This window comes from Pleurodeles waltl, chromosome 3_1, assembly GCF_031143425.1.
Source record: "Pleurodeles waltl isolate 20211129_DDA chromosome 3_1, aPleWal1.hap1.20221129, whole genome shotgun sequence".
Taxonomy (NCBI): domain Eukaryota; kingdom Metazoa; phylum Chordata; class Amphibia; order Caudata; family Salamandridae; genus Pleurodeles; species Pleurodeles waltl.
This window is the reverse complement of record NC_090440.1, coordinates 868,535,133-868,552,363: the sequence shown is the minus strand read 5'-3', so window position 1 is coordinate 868,552,363 and position 17,231 is coordinate 868,535,133. Positions and strand designations below refer to the sequence as shown.

General features: G+C 46.3%; 1 protein-coding gene across 4 annotated transcripts in view; it reads left to right on the top strand.

Moving 5' to 3' along the window:
- Window positions 1-17,231, top strand: part of KIAA0319L (KIAA0319 like) — a 612,066-nt gene that overhangs the window by 400,954 nt on the left and 193,881 nt on the right. For all 4 annotated transcript variants that reach the window (XM_069223811.1, XM_069223812.1, XM_069223814.1 and 1 more), the window contains exons 11-12: window positions 14,574-14,697; window positions 15,527-15,659. In XM_069223811.1, coding sequence (XP_069079912.1) covers window positions 14,574-14,697; window positions 15,527-15,659 — 257 coding nt within the window. The remainder of the gene's footprint in view (window positions 1-14,573; window positions 14,698-15,526; window positions 15,660-17,231) is intronic.

The following is a 17,231-nucleotide window of genomic DNA, read 5'->3' as shown; positions in this document are numbered from 1 at the left end:
CCAAAGGCATGCGATCCACCCTGGCTAAATGAGCGTTGAGATCATCATCTGTCTGATAGATGTCACCGACATAAGACAATGCCTCAGGATCAGTATCATATCAATCAATCAAAAAAATTTATAGAGCGCCCTACTCACCCGTGAGGGTCTCAAGGCGCTTGGAGGGGGGGAGGCTAAAGGGGGGGGAATGAAGGGAGGGTCACTGTTCATACAACCATGTCTTGAGGTTCTTTCTGAAGAGCAGGTCGTCTTTGGTTTTGCAGGGGTTGGTGGGTAGGGAGTTCCAGGTTTTGGGGGAGAGGTAGGAGAAGGACCTGCCTCCTGTGGTGGTGCATTGGATGCGGGGGACTATGGCTTAGGGCGAGGTCGGCTGATCGGAGGTTGCGGGTGGGAGTGTGGAAGTTCACTCTTTTGTTGAGGTAGGTTGGGCCGGTGTTGTGGAGGGATTTGTGTGCGTGGATGAGGATCTTGAATGTGATTCTATTGTCTATGCAGAGCCAGTGAAGGGATTTGAGGTGTGGTGAGATTTGTTCGTGGCGGGGGAGGCCAAGGACGAGACGTGCAGCTGTGTTCTGGATTCTCAGGAGTTGCGTTTGAGTTTGAGTGTGGTGCCGCGTAGAGGGCGTTACCGTAGTCTAGTCTGCTGCTGATGAGTGCATGGGTGACTGTCTTCCTGGTCTCTGGGGGAATCCATTTGAAGGATTTTTTTTAGAGTGCGGAGTCTGTGGAAGCAGGAGGAGGTTAGAGCATTGATTTGCTGTGTCATGGAGAGGGAGGGGTCCAGGATGATGCCGAGGTTGCATGCTTGGTTTGCGGGGGTGGGTGCGTGGCCTAGGGCGGTGGGCCACCAGGAGTCGTCTCATATGGTTTTGTTGGGGCTTAAGATGATGATCTCGGTTTTGTTGGAGTTGAGCTTGAGGTGGTTATTTGTCATCCAGTTAGCGGTGTCGAGGAGAACATCGTGTAGGTTGGTTTTGGCGGTGGTGTGGTTGCGGGTCAGGGATAGGATGAGTTGGGTGTCATCTGCGTAGGAGAGGATAGTGATTCCGTGTGATCGGAGGATGTTTGCTAGGGGGATCATGTAAATGTTGAAGAGTGTGGGGCTGAGAGAGGACCCTTGGGGGACTCCGCAGATGATCTTGGTAGCGGTGGAGTGGAAAGGTGGAAGGCGGACTCTCTGGGTCCGGTCGGTGTGGAAGGAGGTGAGCCAGTCTAAGGCTTTGTGGTGAATTCTTATGTTGTGGAGGCGTGTGTGGTGGCAGACAGTGTCAAAGGCTGCGGAGAGGTCTAGGAGGATGAGTGCGACGGCCTCGCCTTTGTCGACTTTGGTCCTGATGTCATCAGTGCATGCGATGAGGGCGGTTTCCGTGCTGTGGTTCTTGCGGAACCCGGATTGTGATGGGTCAAGAGTGTTGTTTTCTTTGAGGAAGTGGGATAGGCGGGCATTGACTAGTTTCTCAGCAACCTTGGCAGGGAAAAGGAGGAGGGAGATGGGGTGATAGTTGGAGAGGGTCTCCGGGTCAGCTTAGTTTTTTTTTTTTTAGGAAAGCAGTGATTTCCGCGTGCTTCCAGAGGTCTGGGTAGGTGGCGTAGTCGAAAGAAGAGTTGATTATGTTGCAGAGTATGGGGGCGATGGCTGGCCTGGCTTTGTTGTAGAAGCAATGTGGACAGGGGACCGGGGGGATCCAGAGTGGATGGAGTTAATGGTTTTCTTTCGATTTCTTCGTGTGTGGTGGGGGCCCAGGTGGGGAGTTTGGTTGGGAGGTCATGAGTGGGGGTTGCGTTGGGTGAGTGAGGGGTGTGTGTGGTGGTTGTGTGTGGTATGAAGCTGTTGTGGAAGTCCAGGATTTTGTGGTGGAAGTGGTTGGAGAGGGCATCACATAGGGGCTCTGTGTGTGAGGGGTCTATGCTGCTGGCTTTGGGTTTGGCTAGTTCATTAATGATGGTGAAGAGTTCTTTGCTGTTTTGAGAGTTGTTGTCAAGGCGTGTCTTGTAGTGATCTCTTTTAGTGGTGCGTATGAGTTGGTGATGGGTGCGAATGGTGGCTTTGAGGGTGGAGAAAGAAGTTGGTTGTGGAGGGTTCTTGTTGCCATATTTTCTCCGCTTGGCGGCATTTGCGCTTGGAGTTCGGGGGTGAACCATGGGGCGTTCTTGATGTTGCGGGTGGCGATGTGTTTTCTGAGGGGGGCTAGTGTGTCTGCGCAGGTAGTGATCCATTTTGAGAGGTTGTGTGCTTCTGCGTTGGGGTCGTTGGTGTGGGGGAGGGTTGTGAGCCAGTTGGGAGCTCAGGCGTTCTGTGGGGATCTTGTCCCACATGCGGTAGGGTGTGGTGAGTTGATGGTGGTTTGTGGGGGGTTTGGTGAAGAAGTGGACGCAGTGGTGGTCAGTGCAGAGGAGTTCGGTGGTGTGGGTGTAGGCTATGTGTTGGCTTGAGGTGAAAATTGCGTCAATCGTGTGTCCTGCTGAGTGGGTGGGTGCGGTGACCAGTTGTTTGAGTCCGAGGTTGGTGAGGTTGTCTGAGGGAGGTAGAGTTGTGGTCTTGTAGGTTCTCCAAGTGAAAGTTGAAATCACAGAGGAGGATGTAGTCTGTGGAGGTGAGGGCGTGCGAGCTGATGGTGTCGGCGATGGTGTCGCAGAAGGTGGGGCGTGGTCCTGGTGGTCTGTAGATTAGTGTACCTCTGAGGGTGGAGTTGTTGTTAATGTGGTTTAGGAAGTACGTGTGTTCTTTGTTGTCGATAGTGTCTTGGGAGCTTGTGGTGACTTTGATGGTGTCCCTGTGTAGGATGGCGAGGACACCACCTGGCCTGTTGAGGCGGTCTTTGCGTTGGAGTTTGTATCTCTTGGGGGTGGCGATGGCTATGTCGGGTTCCGAGGAGGGGTTGGTCCAGGTTTCCGTGAGGAAGGCGAAGTCAGGTGAGTGTGATGAGGTCCCAGAGTTCTATGGCTTGTTTGTGAAGGAAGCGGGTGTTGAGGATCAGGCAGTTGAGGTGGTTGTGGTGGGTGGTGTTGGTGTGGTGCATGAGGGTGTTGTTGCGGGGTGTGTTCTGTTTGTGGGGTGGTGTGCTGCGGGGCTGGTTGGTGGGGGTGGGGGCAGAGCAGGTGTGTGTTGCGGGTGTTGTGTGTGTTGTCGGGGGGTCGCTATGGTTGGTGTGAGGGATGAGGAGCAGGAGAAATGACAGGTGAGGCAAGTGAAGAGGCCATGAGTGTGTGTGGAGCTGGAAAGGATGCAGGTGGGGCGAGGGCCTGGGTTGAGTGAGTGGAGGGTGAGGGGGGGAGTAGGTTTGTCGGAGAGGGCCAGGGGGGGAGTAGGTTTGTCTGAGAGGGCCAGGGGGACAGTAGGTTTGTCTGAGAGGGCCAGGGGGACTTGCGCTGGGCACTGTCCTGGCGCGGACGGGCTCAGACGGGCTTGTCTTTGGCGCGCCAGCGGCGCGGCTGCACCGCGGCTGCCATAAATAGGGGGGAGGGAGAGAGTGGCAGCTGGGAGGAGGGAGGGCTGGACGAATGGGAAGGCTAGGGGGGTGGGGACGCAGCGGCTGGGTAATTTGGAAAAGAAAAGGAAACAGACGGTGAGGAGGAGGGGGGAGGCGGGAGGGTCCGCAGGGGACATAGCGGCTGAGGAATATTCACAAAAACAAGGAAATTGTTGGTGAGGAGGAGGGGCCGCAGGTGACTTAGTGGCAGGGGAATTTGGAAACGAAGAGGAAACCGACGGTGAGGAGGAGGAGGAGGAGGAGGGGGGGGGCAGGAGGGGCCGCAAGGGATGCAGCGGAAGGGAAATATTCACAAAAACAAGGAAACGGACGGTGAGGAGGAGGGGGGAGGCGGAGGAGCGGGGAGCGACCTGCCTGCAGATAACATAAAATCTTGATGTTACACAGGCTGAAAACAGTCCCAGACTGTTGCTATACTCTTGAGGGAGCCTACAAAACTTTGCTTTTGATACGAGTGCTGCGAAGGTGCTTAAAACCATGCACTAGATTTTGGCAAAAAAAAAACATTGGAAATATCAAAGGTTGTTTTGTATTTTTTGCACACTATGTTTATTAGTGCTGTGCTATGTGAAGTTTGTGTTGCAAATGTGCATGTGTGACTGTTTAAGTGTCTGTAATCTAAGACTATTCTATTTGAATGGTTCGGCACTGATGGATTGCAGTCCTCTGGAAAAGGCGTGGTGGGAGCAGGGGTCTGAAGGACAAACTCATTTTCTCATGGGTCACTACCACAATGTCACTGTTTTAGTCAGATTTGTTTCCCCAGCAGACCCAGTAAAATTAAGGACTTGGGGTAAAACCCAATACAGGTCTAATATTACGGTTCTAACTTGGTCATCCATAGCAAAAGAAGCATCTGAATCACCTAGGAAAGATATGGATGTCATTACAGAAATTAGAGAAGGAAGCAAATATAACTGGAGTAAGATTCAGGGTGTACCCTTCCAATATTTTAAGTACCCAGTGGTTTGGGGTGATGGAAAAACCTTCTGCCTGAAATAAGTAAAATCATCTTCCTAGATATTCACGTACCTTGAGTGCCAGTAAGAAAAGGTGCTGATTTCCCTGAAGAGAAATGTGAAGATTATTTTGTTGCATTAATGGAACTGACATACTATATTTCGGATTTGTAACTGGGGGAAGAGGAGGAAGATCAATTAAAGAGAGAAGTTTGCTATCCTTTTTTAAATGTGTTAGCCTTAGAGGCATGGAAAGGCTTTTATGCCTTTTTTAGGCTAAGAATACATTACTTAATAATTGACTTGATCTAAGAACACTCTCTTCTTAAATGAGGTGTCTAACAGTTCTTAATCTGTTTAAAAAAATAAAAAAATTAAAAAAAAAAGGGCCTTGGCCCTCTTCAGGAGGCCGCCATGGCATCTTGCACCATACATTACCACTGTCATTACTGCCAATGACAGCACTTACACAACTCCTAACCATTACACTGCTACAAGTTTGAGAATTCAGGCTGTTTGAGGCCCCCAAAGTTATAAAAATGTCTTGGGTGTCGGGTGCGAGTTATTTTTTTAAGTATATAGTATTAATAAACAACTATTTTTGTGCTCATCTTTAAATTTCCCAAGCGGCGCTGCCATGTGGCAGCTTCCATAAGTGTTGGTGCCGAGTACTGAAAACCACTGGCTCAAATTAAGCTCTGGTGACTACTCTTTTGGAGTTTTGTGTGTGTTGTGGTGTTTTTCCTGTATATAAATAGAGTTCTGTTAAGAAATGCAAAAGTTAGGCTCCACGCATGAGTTATGACCTGAATCCCACGTGCAGTTTAAAAAGCATATTTTTGGATCAAAAGTGTTGCAGTATGTTACTTTATTGAGCGTTTCCTCATTTGTTTTGCCCTCAGTTATTTTCCCCTGCAGAAGCTAGCGATATGTATTAAGTGCATTGCAATTGACTTTTACATTTCTTTTCTAATATTAATGAAAGCAATTAATAAAACATTTGTGAATATCATTCATCTTGGAATTCCTTTATTTTCATCGGAAATTGAGAATTTGAATATCCACAAAAGATAGGTTGAAGAAGGAAGTTGAACCTATATAATTCACCTAAGTAATATAGTTTCCAAATCACGTTCATCATAGAAATGGTCTGGAGTATTTAACAGGAAGATTATCGTGGTAAACGGTTTGAGAAAATGCAGATTTGTTTTCTGAGCCTGTGTGCAGGATGTTTTACTGTGGTCAAAATATTACATATTTTTGGAAAATTACTGGTGAACAGTGAGCCTGTTCATGGGTGGGGCAGAAATTGGTTTGTCCCAAGTCACCTTGATGTGATCAAGCAAGACCTAGTTGAATGGAAGTGGAGGTTCTGACAAAGGTAAAGTAGGCTGTATGTTAAACCTAACTCTATGTTGAACCTAACTCCCTCTGTGGGTAAGAGTAGCACCAGCACCTCTGCTACCATCCTCAGGACATCATAGAAAGAGGTTACTTTGGGGTAAGCTGTCACTAAGGAAAGCTCACTCACCATTTCTGGGAATGTATTGAGTCCCCTGGTGTTTTGTAATGCCAGGTTTTCAGCTGAAGACGCATGAGGCAGTAAGTTGGCAGCCTCATTGCTGTTGCCGTCATCATGTGGTATCAACTCAGGCATTTTGATGTGGTCTGAATCTAAATCGAAGATTTCATCTAGGGTATTCCAGTGATGTTGGTGTGGTGCGTGTCCAGGTTGGGATTCTTCCCCTGTTCCTGTCTTCTTCAGCCAGTCTCTGCTTCCTTTCTATATCTCATCAGGGTGGCCTTGGTATTAGATGGCTTTTACTGTGGAAGGACTGACACCAGTATCACCGCTATTTCAGAAACCACTTGCAGTGTGCTCAGATCTAGTGTGGCTCCAGCTGGCACCAGATGTGCACCTTTTGAAAGCCCCTGTGGTTAAATGGCACTGAAAATGAACCCACTGTCATATCCCAAAAAGGAGTCCTAAATAGTCCCATGTGGTCCAGAGACTCTCTGAGGGGAATGCTGCATTCCAAAAAATCAGCACCATGGCATCTAGGAATCGTGCTGGAAACTTCGAGAGGCCGGAGAGGGCACTGGAGCTATGTCATATTCCCAGGACAAATATGCAAACAACTGAGTAGGTTTCAGCTGTTTATTTAAATGTAGTCTTGCTCTAGTTGTGTCTCCTTCCGTGGGGTCTTCTCCTACCTGGGTTGCTTTTGAAGTTTTACCTGATTCATACCCTATCCAGTGTCTCTTCTAATCCAGAAATTGCCGTCTCATCTTTCATCAGCCCCAAAGGACAGTTGAGGAAGTAATATCCTCAAAGAAACAATACAACTGTAAAAATTACAGATTATGGTTTTCCCTCCCTCACCACTATTGCACCCCCTACCGTGCTCCTGCTGAGTGGCTTTCATCCCAATGTGTGCCCCCCCCCCGACCTACACTCCTGTGTCCCCACAAACAGTCAGCCGCTCCCCAGACCACCACCACCTTAGTGACCAAGGGTGTATAAATGGCACTTGCCTGTTGCCAGGACCCTCTCCCAGGGCTGTGGCATTGGGAACCACAGCGTCCTCCTGTCCTCCTTGGCTGCTGGGTTCAGAAGCCATGTATGTAGCATCTGTCACAGGTGTCCTCACCCCTGTGAAACAAGTCTGCGTCCTCTCATTGAGTCAACCGATCAGTAACTGGGCTCGCAGTATCTGAAAAACTGAGAGCTCAATCTACAATAATAGACAACATGTCTCAGGAAGGAACGGATCACCTTCATGGTTGTAGGTTTTGGGATCTTTTAAATAGCCTCTATCTTACTGAATTGTGGTTGGATGATTCCAGAGTGGATGCTGAACCCCAAATACTGAATTTGGTCAGTGGGGAAAGTGTTTGTCAATGGATTCAGGATGCATCCCGCTTGGTGTAATGTTTTTTTTAACTTCTCCTAGGTGTTGTAGCTGGGTCTCCCAGGTCAGACTACTCACTACAATGCCGTCCAAGTATGCTGCTGGATACTCATGGTGTGCCGTTAAATAAATGTCCATAAGTCTTTGGAATGGAGTCGGGCCAAAAGGCAATACCTTGAATTGATAAAGTTCAGACAGTCTTGCAAAAGCTGTCATTTCTTGGGCCTCGGGGGTTGGTGAAATCTGCCAGTTATGCTTCGTCAGGTGTATTGTGGACATATGCCTTGCTCCTTCCAGCCTCTCTACCAACACATCTACTTGTGGCATGGGATATGTATCAAACCAAGAGATTATATAGACTTGCATCTCTTTTTGAGTACCAGCACCACCAGGGGACACCGGGTGCTTTGTGATGGATCATTAATATAGGTCTTTAACATTGCTTCTACCACCTTCCTTCTAGCAGTAGGGATTTGGGAAGGTTTTTATTTAACCAACTGTGACCAGTCAGTGACAATATTATAGGTTACCAAAGTAGGCCATCCCAGGTTTCTCAAAAGGAGGGCAGGGTATTTCCCCTGGAGCTGGTTTGAATGTGCTTTTTTATTCTACATTTAAGGAATCCCCCATGATTATACTTTCTGTATTTATCTCCAGTAAGGGCTGAGGGTGAAAGTCAATGGGGGTGCTTATATTGATATAAACTATGGGTACTGCTTGTCCCTGTCTCACTGTTCTTCAGCAGGTTTATGTGGTATTCATGTCCCTCCCTGTGACCATGGCAAATAGTCACTCTGTGAATGGGGTGCGGGGGGGGGTCATGGTGTCCTTAATGGTATAGGGTCCCTGCCATGTGACTAGAAGTCTTTTCTCTGACGTAGAAAGTAGAATTGGTACCTTCTAGCCCACGTTGAAATCCTTTACCCCACTGTCCCTTTGTTGTATGCCTGTTTTTGCCATGTTTGTGCTTCTTCTAGATCAGTGGTTCCCAAACTTTTTCGATCCCCGGCTCCTTTGACCTATTGGCCGTGTTGGCCACGGCTCCCCATTATGTTACTTTTTTTTGGCGGGTGGAGGAACGTAATCCCAGCCTGTACCTGTACCTACACTATTTACAGTTTGACTTCTTAATTCTCTCGTTCAGGTTCCTGAAAACCATTTATTTTAAACTATTTCTTTTCTTTTGTCATAGGGATATTATTAATGGTACTCTGGCGCCCTCCGCTGGTCACAATAATTAATGCAGGGGGTTTTGTTTCCAAAACCACGGTGAAAAGCTACCGATTAAAAGCACCTCCGAGTGGTTTCCAGACTGTGTGCGGCGCCCCTGGCTAATTTTTACGGCGCACCAAGGAGCCGCGGCGCACAGTTTGGGAACCACTGTTCTAGATTGTTATGGACCTCCTCCAAAAAGTTGGATAGTATTTCCTTAAGAGAGGTGGCACACTCTCGGAATGATTTCCCCTCGTCCTCTTCCTCAACCCATTGTTCTGTGGACATGTCTTTAAAAAAAAAAAAAAGTGCATGGCTTCATTCCAAGCAATAGTTTGAATGGGTAAAACCCTACGGACTTCTGTTCATGTGATCGTATGGCAAAAAGGACCAAAGGTAATATTTGGTCCCAGGCACTCCCTGACTTTATTATTACCTTCCAGAGCATGGTTTTAATGGTCCTATTGGATCTATTGACCAATCTTTCTGTCTCTGGATGGTAAACAGATGTACGGATTTGATGGATGCCTAAATCGTTTGCGTTCTTGGGCTTGAACCAGGACATGAAGAGCGTACCCTGATCGGTAAGAAGCCTGCCTGGGAACCCCATCAGTGATGAAAAACCAGATCATGGCCTTGGCAACTGTTCTAGTTGTCATAATGGCAGCTAGTGGGATGGCTTCTCTGTAGCGCGTTGCGTAGTCCACTAGGACTAAAATATACTGATGTCCACGGGTGGAGGGATCAGTGGCCCTACCAAATCCATCCCCACCCTCTAGAATGGAACCTAAATAATGGAATAGTGGAGCTCTTGGTACTCAAGGTGGGTTTACCAGCCGACACTGTGGACAGGAAGAGCAATGCTTTGCTGCCTCTTGATAAACCCCTAGCTAATAAAACCATTCTAAAAGGTATTTCAGTGTATGCTCTTGCCCTCCCCCATCTAGTTGTGTGCTAGATGTAATACCTGATTGTGGGAGGCTACTGGTACTAGGAGCTGTTCCCTGTGGATCTCACTTCACTTTGCGATCCTACATAATAGGTTCCTCTTTAGACTCAAGAATGGTCCTACGTAATTTTGCTCTTCCTCTCTGACTTGTTCCCAGGCATGCATTAGAGTGCTATCATCCCTCTGGGCTGTTCAGAAGCTACGTGGAGAGTTTGGGTTTCCCTCTGGGGAAGAAAGGATACGAAGGGTGGAGGGATTATTGTATTTACAATATCCATTTAGTTATCTTCACATTTCTGTTTTTTACCACCTAAACTGGAGCTGTTTCTATGTCAGCTTCACTTAAGGGAGCCTCCCTGAGCTATCCCACCTCTGTATCTTAGTGCCTTAAATTGGACAGATACTCTTTAAATTTGGGAAGATCTGTACCAATAATCACCTTTTCTGGGACGGAGGGAATGATCCCTACCTTCCTTATCTGAGGATCCCCATCTATTTCAATCAGCACCTCTACCACAGGATAGGTTTTCATACATGTATATATGTGACTTGTATTAATTCTCCATAGCACATTTGGGCAGTCTGGATCAAGTCTCGACTAACCTCTGTGCAGTGGCAACCTATATCTAGCAAGGCAAGAAGGGCCCTGCTGTTAAGGTGTATCTTTTTTTGTAGTTCATTGGATCTTTCCCTGCAGCTAGTGTTCGCCCCTTGGTATACCCTACCTACATTGGTTTCATTGTTGGAACCCTTTGAGGAAAATGACAGGCTGTGTGCCCCACTCTGCTCAGTGAATGCACTGTGGCACCTATGTTTGACCACTATCCACTGATGTTAGCCTGTTGGGAAGTTTAGGAGGAACGGGCATCCGGGTTTCCCCTGCTCCTTCCCCTCCCTGAACAGGACCTTTTGGATGGATTATAAAAGGGTTGGTGGATGTGCCCTGAACTCAGGTGTACGGTGGTATGCACAGACTAACTCTATCCCTGTGGTGACTGTGAAATTAGGATGTTGCTTCACCTAGGATCTGGTGTTAACAGGTGGGGCATCCAGGTACTGGTATAGGTATATCATTTCTGTTATTTCCTCTACACTTGTGGTAGTGGATTGCATCCAGTGGTTTCCCAGATCCCTTATCCTGTATTAGAGAGCTCATGGATTGTCCTCGGAATTCTATTTTTCTTTCCAGAACCGATTCCTGTAATAATCTGGGTCACACCCTAATCGTTCTAGATACTCTTTTTGATATCGGCATATGTAGTAACTCCAACTACATTGTAGTTTGGTAGGCGCTATGTACTGCCCCCAACGTTTCGCTATGGTGGCTACTTTCTTAAAGTTCGCAAAAAATAAGCAGTATTGTCTCCTTCCTGGAACTTTTGTAGCGCTATCCCTGGTAAATTGGGATGTTTGCGAGCACTAACAATAGCATCAGTAAGTCGCAGTATTGCAGTATCTTGATCCTGTTGGTTGCTAGGCAGCAAGGCAGCCTGGTCCTTCAGGGGGAGGCCTGGAAGGACTTCTGGTCTCTCTGTACCGTACTTGTTGTTCAAGGGCTAATTGTATCGGAAGCAGCTCCTCTTTTAGGATGGAGGAGCGTCGCTCCACTAATTAAAATGCCCCCTTATTGCCATTTTATTTTTCAATAACTCTGCAAAACTGTGTCCCAAGCAGAGTGTCAGGGTGGGGGTGTGAGACACTGCTAAGTGGCAGAAACAGAGAGGAGTGGTGGACTGAGCACTTTAAGCTTAAAGTGCGCATGTCTCTTTGGCCTGCTGCCTTGCGACTGCCAGCCAGACAAATGCGCTTTAAACCTTTCATCCCATCTGTCTTGAACAGATGGGTTGAGAGCAAGCACAAGGCTCCTGTGCTGAGAGAGCCTACTCTAGCCAATCCTGGTTAACAGCATGAGAGCAGCTCCAGGAATGGTTAGGGAGTTGGCTGAGCCTTCGCTGGAGGAGAGAACAACACTGGGACTGGAGCTAGGACGTGCAGTAAGGTAATTGTATTGTATTTCCTTTTTTAACATATTTTGTGTGTATGTATGCTTTAAATCGTGACATGCATTTCATTACTGTTAAAGTTAAACATTTTAACTTAAAAAAGTTTATGTAATGCATGTCATCATGAATTTAGTTAACATAATTTTGTGCATGTATGCACCCACCACCCATTTGCCTGCCCCACCTCTCTCCATAGTTGGCAGCTGCCACTGTTGTAGATGGCGCTGTCCTTCTGCCAACTAGGTAATCATTTCTTCTAGTGTGATGGGCTGTCATTGTGGCAGACACTTAAACCCCACTTCTGACACCACTGTGGTATTCACAGGACAAATAGGCATACACCTGAGTAGGTTTCAGCTGTTTATTTAAACTTAGTCTAATTCTAGTTTCCTCTCCCTTAATAGGTTCTTCTCCCCTGGGTTGCCTATGAAGTTTCACCTAATTCAGCCCCTTTTAGCTTTCCCTCTTCTAGTTCAGAAATAGCTGTTTCATCTTCCACCAGCGTTGAAGGACAGTTGGTGAGATGATATCCTCAAAGAAACCATACAACAGTATAAGCTAGAGAATATGGTTGTCCCTCGCGCCACTAGTGCACCCGCCCCTATGCTCATGCTGAGTGAAATACCTTCATCACAGTGTACTTCCGGTTTACCTACACTCCTCTGTCCCCATGAACCAGCAGCCGTTCCCCCGACCACCATCTCCGTAGCAACCAAATGTGTATAAACTGCACTTGTCTGAGCCCACGCCCCTCGCCCTCTTTCTCTCTCGCCACCTCCCTCCCCCCCCCTCAAGATCCATGGCATTGGTAACCACAGCGTACCCCTTGGCTGCTTGGTTCAAACACCTTGTATTTAGCTCAGCGTCTGTCGCAAATGCACTCGCCCCTGGAAGATGGGTCAGCGTCCGATAGGCAGGTCCGTCTCATGCAGACCCAGAGCTGATTTCTCCTGCTTCGCAGCCTCCGTTGGTCCCTGAAGGTCTTCACTTGTCTTCTCTTAAGCTCTTCCTCTTCCTGCTGGTCTGTCACTCACTATCTCACCTCACCTCGCCCCTTTTCTCCAGCACTTCCTGGTTTGAAAACATATTCCCGGGCGGGTTTCTGACGCTGCCACTCACTTGCTGCTCCAGACCTCCAGGTTAGAGGTGTTAGCCATCTTGTAATTCACAGCTGGGGCAGTCCCCTGACTACAAGCCAGTAATGGCATTGGAGCTGGCAAAAGTAGGGGAACTGGCAGAGGGTCCGGCACAGTAGCCAAGATAGGCCCTGAAGTAGGCACCAGATTGTGCAGCCGGAGGAGCTTTTGCAGACAGAGTGATGCCAATTAACTCCGGCTCCAAGGTGGACTCTGCTGGACGAGGAGTCTGTTGATGTGACCAACCTATTTACTGTAATCGATACAGAGGAGAGCCGTTATTCCTTTGTCTCTTCTTTTTGTATTTCGTTCTCTTCACCTTTGATGGCTTGGAGGATGGAGAAGTGCAAAACTTTGAGGTCAACCTCATCCATGACTGGCCATGGGCTCGTTGCACATATAATGAACAAACTTCCCCTCTCTTTGATGGCCTTAGCATACATGAAGTCATATTTTTTTTTTACTCTCTTTCAAGTATTGCTTTGAACCAAGGTTGCACAGTCTGACCTTGTGGGTGTCAGATATGGATATTTGTCTATGAAAGGAGTGGCAGGGCTTGAGCCCTTATTTCATAGGCGGGTACATCTCCAGAACTCAAAGTTGAAATTGTTGTTAAATTCACGGAAAGCATTTCCAGATCCACTTTGTAGGGTGTTGAAAAAAGGAAACTGGCATCAGGGCAGTGCCATATGGCTCCAATGACATCACGTCAACACTACTTCCACTGCTGAAATGGAGCCCGTGCCAGCTACTGGTGCAGGAGAGCTTGGAAAGGAGGAAGAGACAAGCATGAGGGGGGTAAAATAAATACTACTTATACTAATCTCGTTTCTCACCAGCTCCCATCCATTCATCCCCCCCGTTAAGCCTAAGACATGGTCCAGCGATATGGACAAAAACACGGGACTCTTGTGCATGTTCTGTTGGTGACATGGTTAGGGCGCTGGTGTCGATGTGAGAGAAAATACTCTTCACTGTAGATCCCTTTGTGAAATTGTTGAAGTGCTAAAATCTCTGAAGAAGCTCTTTCCCTTCTCCTTCATTAGAGACATCCGAAGTCAGCTTTGAAAAATGGAGAGCAAGATTCATCAGGAAAATAATTTGCCTTTTTATTTCTGTAATTATTATGATTGCACCCCTTCCTGGCCCGATACATTTTTATTAACTCTTAATTTCTTACAGAAAGAATTGCAAGTAGCTTACTGTCACTTCCCTGGATGACTAATAGGTACATCTGTAACAGCTATGGGAGCTGCTTAAGTCCTGACGAATTCTGGGGTACAAGAGTCACAGGTTATTTAGTATGAGGAGGGTAATCTTTTAACACTCGTATCCATATCCTGCTCGTTTTTACAGCAGCCTCCTCAGCTGTAACTTAGTGGTTTCATAGAGTCTGACGTTGATCTTTGGCTTTTGGTTGAGAAGGCTTGTGGTTACTAGACTTTGCTCTGCAGTTGTTGCAAGACCACTGAGTGGTTTGTGTTAAGAATGGCGATCTTACCCTGTAAAACTCTGTAAACAGTGAAGAGTGATTAGACATTGTTGAGGGCTGGAAGGCACACCTAAATATTTAACTGAAAGTATTGACTGAGAAAACATGGTAGTCTAAAAAATACTGAGGTGAAGTATGTGTCAAGGTTTTCCATGTTTAACACATTGAGTCTGAGGCCAATGGATTCTAGTGTGTCAAAAATAAACCCATAAATTGCTAATACTGGTTAACTGTGCCTTCAGAGAGTTACTGTAAGCCTGTGTATTCCTTTTGTTTCATATTCAGCCTCTATATTTTACATATTATAACTTCAATCTTGTTATTTGCATAGAAGAATAAGTTAGCCTTCATGTATTTGAAATCACAGACCCACTCTGCGTTTTGGTTTAAAAAAAATAAATAAATAAACTTAATTCTAGGGTGTTCGAACATCAACATTGCAGCTGTCGGCGATGCAAGAAGGGGATTACACTTTTCAGTTGATGGTGACAGACTCTGCAGGAAACCAAGCAACAACAGAGGTGACTGTGATTGTGCAACCAGGTAATGTTCTGTTAAGAGCGCACAAACAACTAAACCTGCACAGATGCAAATAAGTGCTTTATCTTGGTGGGGTCTTGGCAGTTTTGTGATGTTGGAATTTTAATATGTGAGTTGTTTCTGAAGGCGTGGAGGATGGAGAGTTTGTAGTACTCCAAGATGAGTCTCTGATGGCTGGTAAAACTAGGACTACAAGGATTGTCCACCAGCAGCACCTGTGGAAGAATGTAGGCTTTCACAAAGTTGACTGCAGCCTGGCAAACGTTTCTCAAGAGACCAGACTAGGTGGCCGTGATGTAAGGTGTTTCCAGGATGTGGTCATTCTTGGATTTTCAGGTTGTGATTGTTCTCTGCTTATCTGTGAAGAACATTCACAAATTATGAGTCTGGGAAGGGTGCAGTCACTGGGAAATTAAAATTGCCAGGTAGGAAACATAACCCCCTTATAGTCTACTGCATGTCAGTGGGACCAGTGCTTTACTAGTGGCTGGTTCTAATGGGAAGGGAAATGAGGAGGCAGGATCATGCTATAGCACCAGTAATTAACTACTTTTGTAGAGCTTTCGTCTGACTGTGAACTGCATGTTGCGTTCTCTTAAACTTGAAAAAGCACAAGATTCTGATTTACCTTTAATTGTTACGTTTGAAATTGAGATCCACCTAGTAGATGGCACAGGTAAATGTTTCTGGATGATTTATATTGTAGTAATATCCTGCCCACAGTGGGAATCTATGAAGTGACTGGGAAAAGGATAGTCTCCCTCAAGGCAATATAAGGTTTGAGTATAAAGAACGTCCTTGACCTAACACATGGCTTACTGGTTTTCTTTAGAGAACAACAAACCTCCTCAGGCAGATGCTGGTCCAGACAAAGAGCTGACCCTTCCTGTAGACAGCACAACGCTTGATGGCAGCAAGAGCACTGATGACCAGAAAATTGCATCTTACCTATGGGAAAAAACACAGTATGTACAAAGACAATCAGAACAACTTAACATTTTTACACTTCTCCAGCATTACACTGTGGCTCCTCAGTGCTGAACTCTGTGTTTCTCTCTGTCTGTCTGTCTCTCTCTTTCTTTCTCTCTCTCTCCCTCTCTCTCTCCCTCTCCCTCTCCCAAACATAACAAGACTAAAGGATGAAGTTGAAGTACGGAGTGTTGAAACTTTTCAAACACTCACCCCCAGTCACAGATCTTGGTTTAATCCATCGTTCTTTTCCTCACCATTCCTCACCATGCCACCCCAGTCTTGACCCTTTTCCTCCTGGGAACAGTCCAGTCTGAACTGCCAAGCCAGGTCCTCCCTGGACCAGAAACAAGCATCCTGGGACCGGTTTCAGGGTATCACCCTTCATCAGCTGGCCTAGTTTGAATCTAGTGGCACAGTGAGCAATGGACCCACGTCTGGGCATACCCTTCGCACTTAGGGCATCTTTAGCAACACAAAAGGATGATGTACAGAGTGTTGAAACTTTTCAAACCCTCACCCCAATCACAGATCTGGGTTTAATTCATCATTATTTTGCTCACCATGCCACCCCAGTTTGGACCCAGCCATATGCAAATCAGTCTTCACCCTGTTCCTCATGGGAAAAAGTCCAGCCCGAACTGCCAAGCCAGATCCTCCCTGGACTGGAAACAAGCATCCTGGGACCCGTTTCAGGATATCACCCTTCATCAGCCAGGCTAGCTTGAAACAAGTGGCACAGTGAGCAAGGGGCCCACGTCAGGGCATACCCTTCCCACATAGGGCAACTTTTTAATAGGGTTGACCATCTACCTTTACCCTGCATTGGGGAATTACCACCTTGTTCCAGACATAATAGGGTTTAACTAGTATGACAGTCTAAGACATACCTGGTATAAACCAATATGACTAAAGTACGTAATTCAGACTGCATGTTCACTTTGTACATTCACTGTCTGACATAGGTATCAGCAAACTATTATCTAACTTGTCACCTTAGATGTTCATCAAGGTCACTGTTTGATTGGTTTGACACTTTCACAAGTTCCTCAAAAGTTAAGGACATGCGACAAATTGGATGAATATAGGCTAACTTAACAAGGTCAGAATGGACTCTAGCCTTGAGGTCTTTACGACATCCCTAAATATGATGTAATTGACTCAAATACATGTTCATAACATAATTTTATGGACTCTGTTTACAAGAATACTAAGTAAAGTCCATGCTTTCAGAAGGGAGACATGAAACTTCATGTCTAAAATGAACCCATAAAATCAACATGAAAATTAAAATGAATATATGTAAAATATCATAAAATGTGTGCAATTTGTAAAACATGTATAATAGCATAAAATGATTACCGAACTTTGTATGTATACTTCTTTTAAACTTTGCGTGTTTCAAGTGATCAGATAAAACATTGTATCTTTTTTTTTTGTCCTCATTCACTTGTCCAGTCTCTTAATGAAAGGAGATCAATTGAAATAATCACTAATCTCCCCCAATAGACTCTTGTCCAGGACAGCCCGTATTTCTGATTGGCAGAGCCGCACCAGCTCACCTTCAA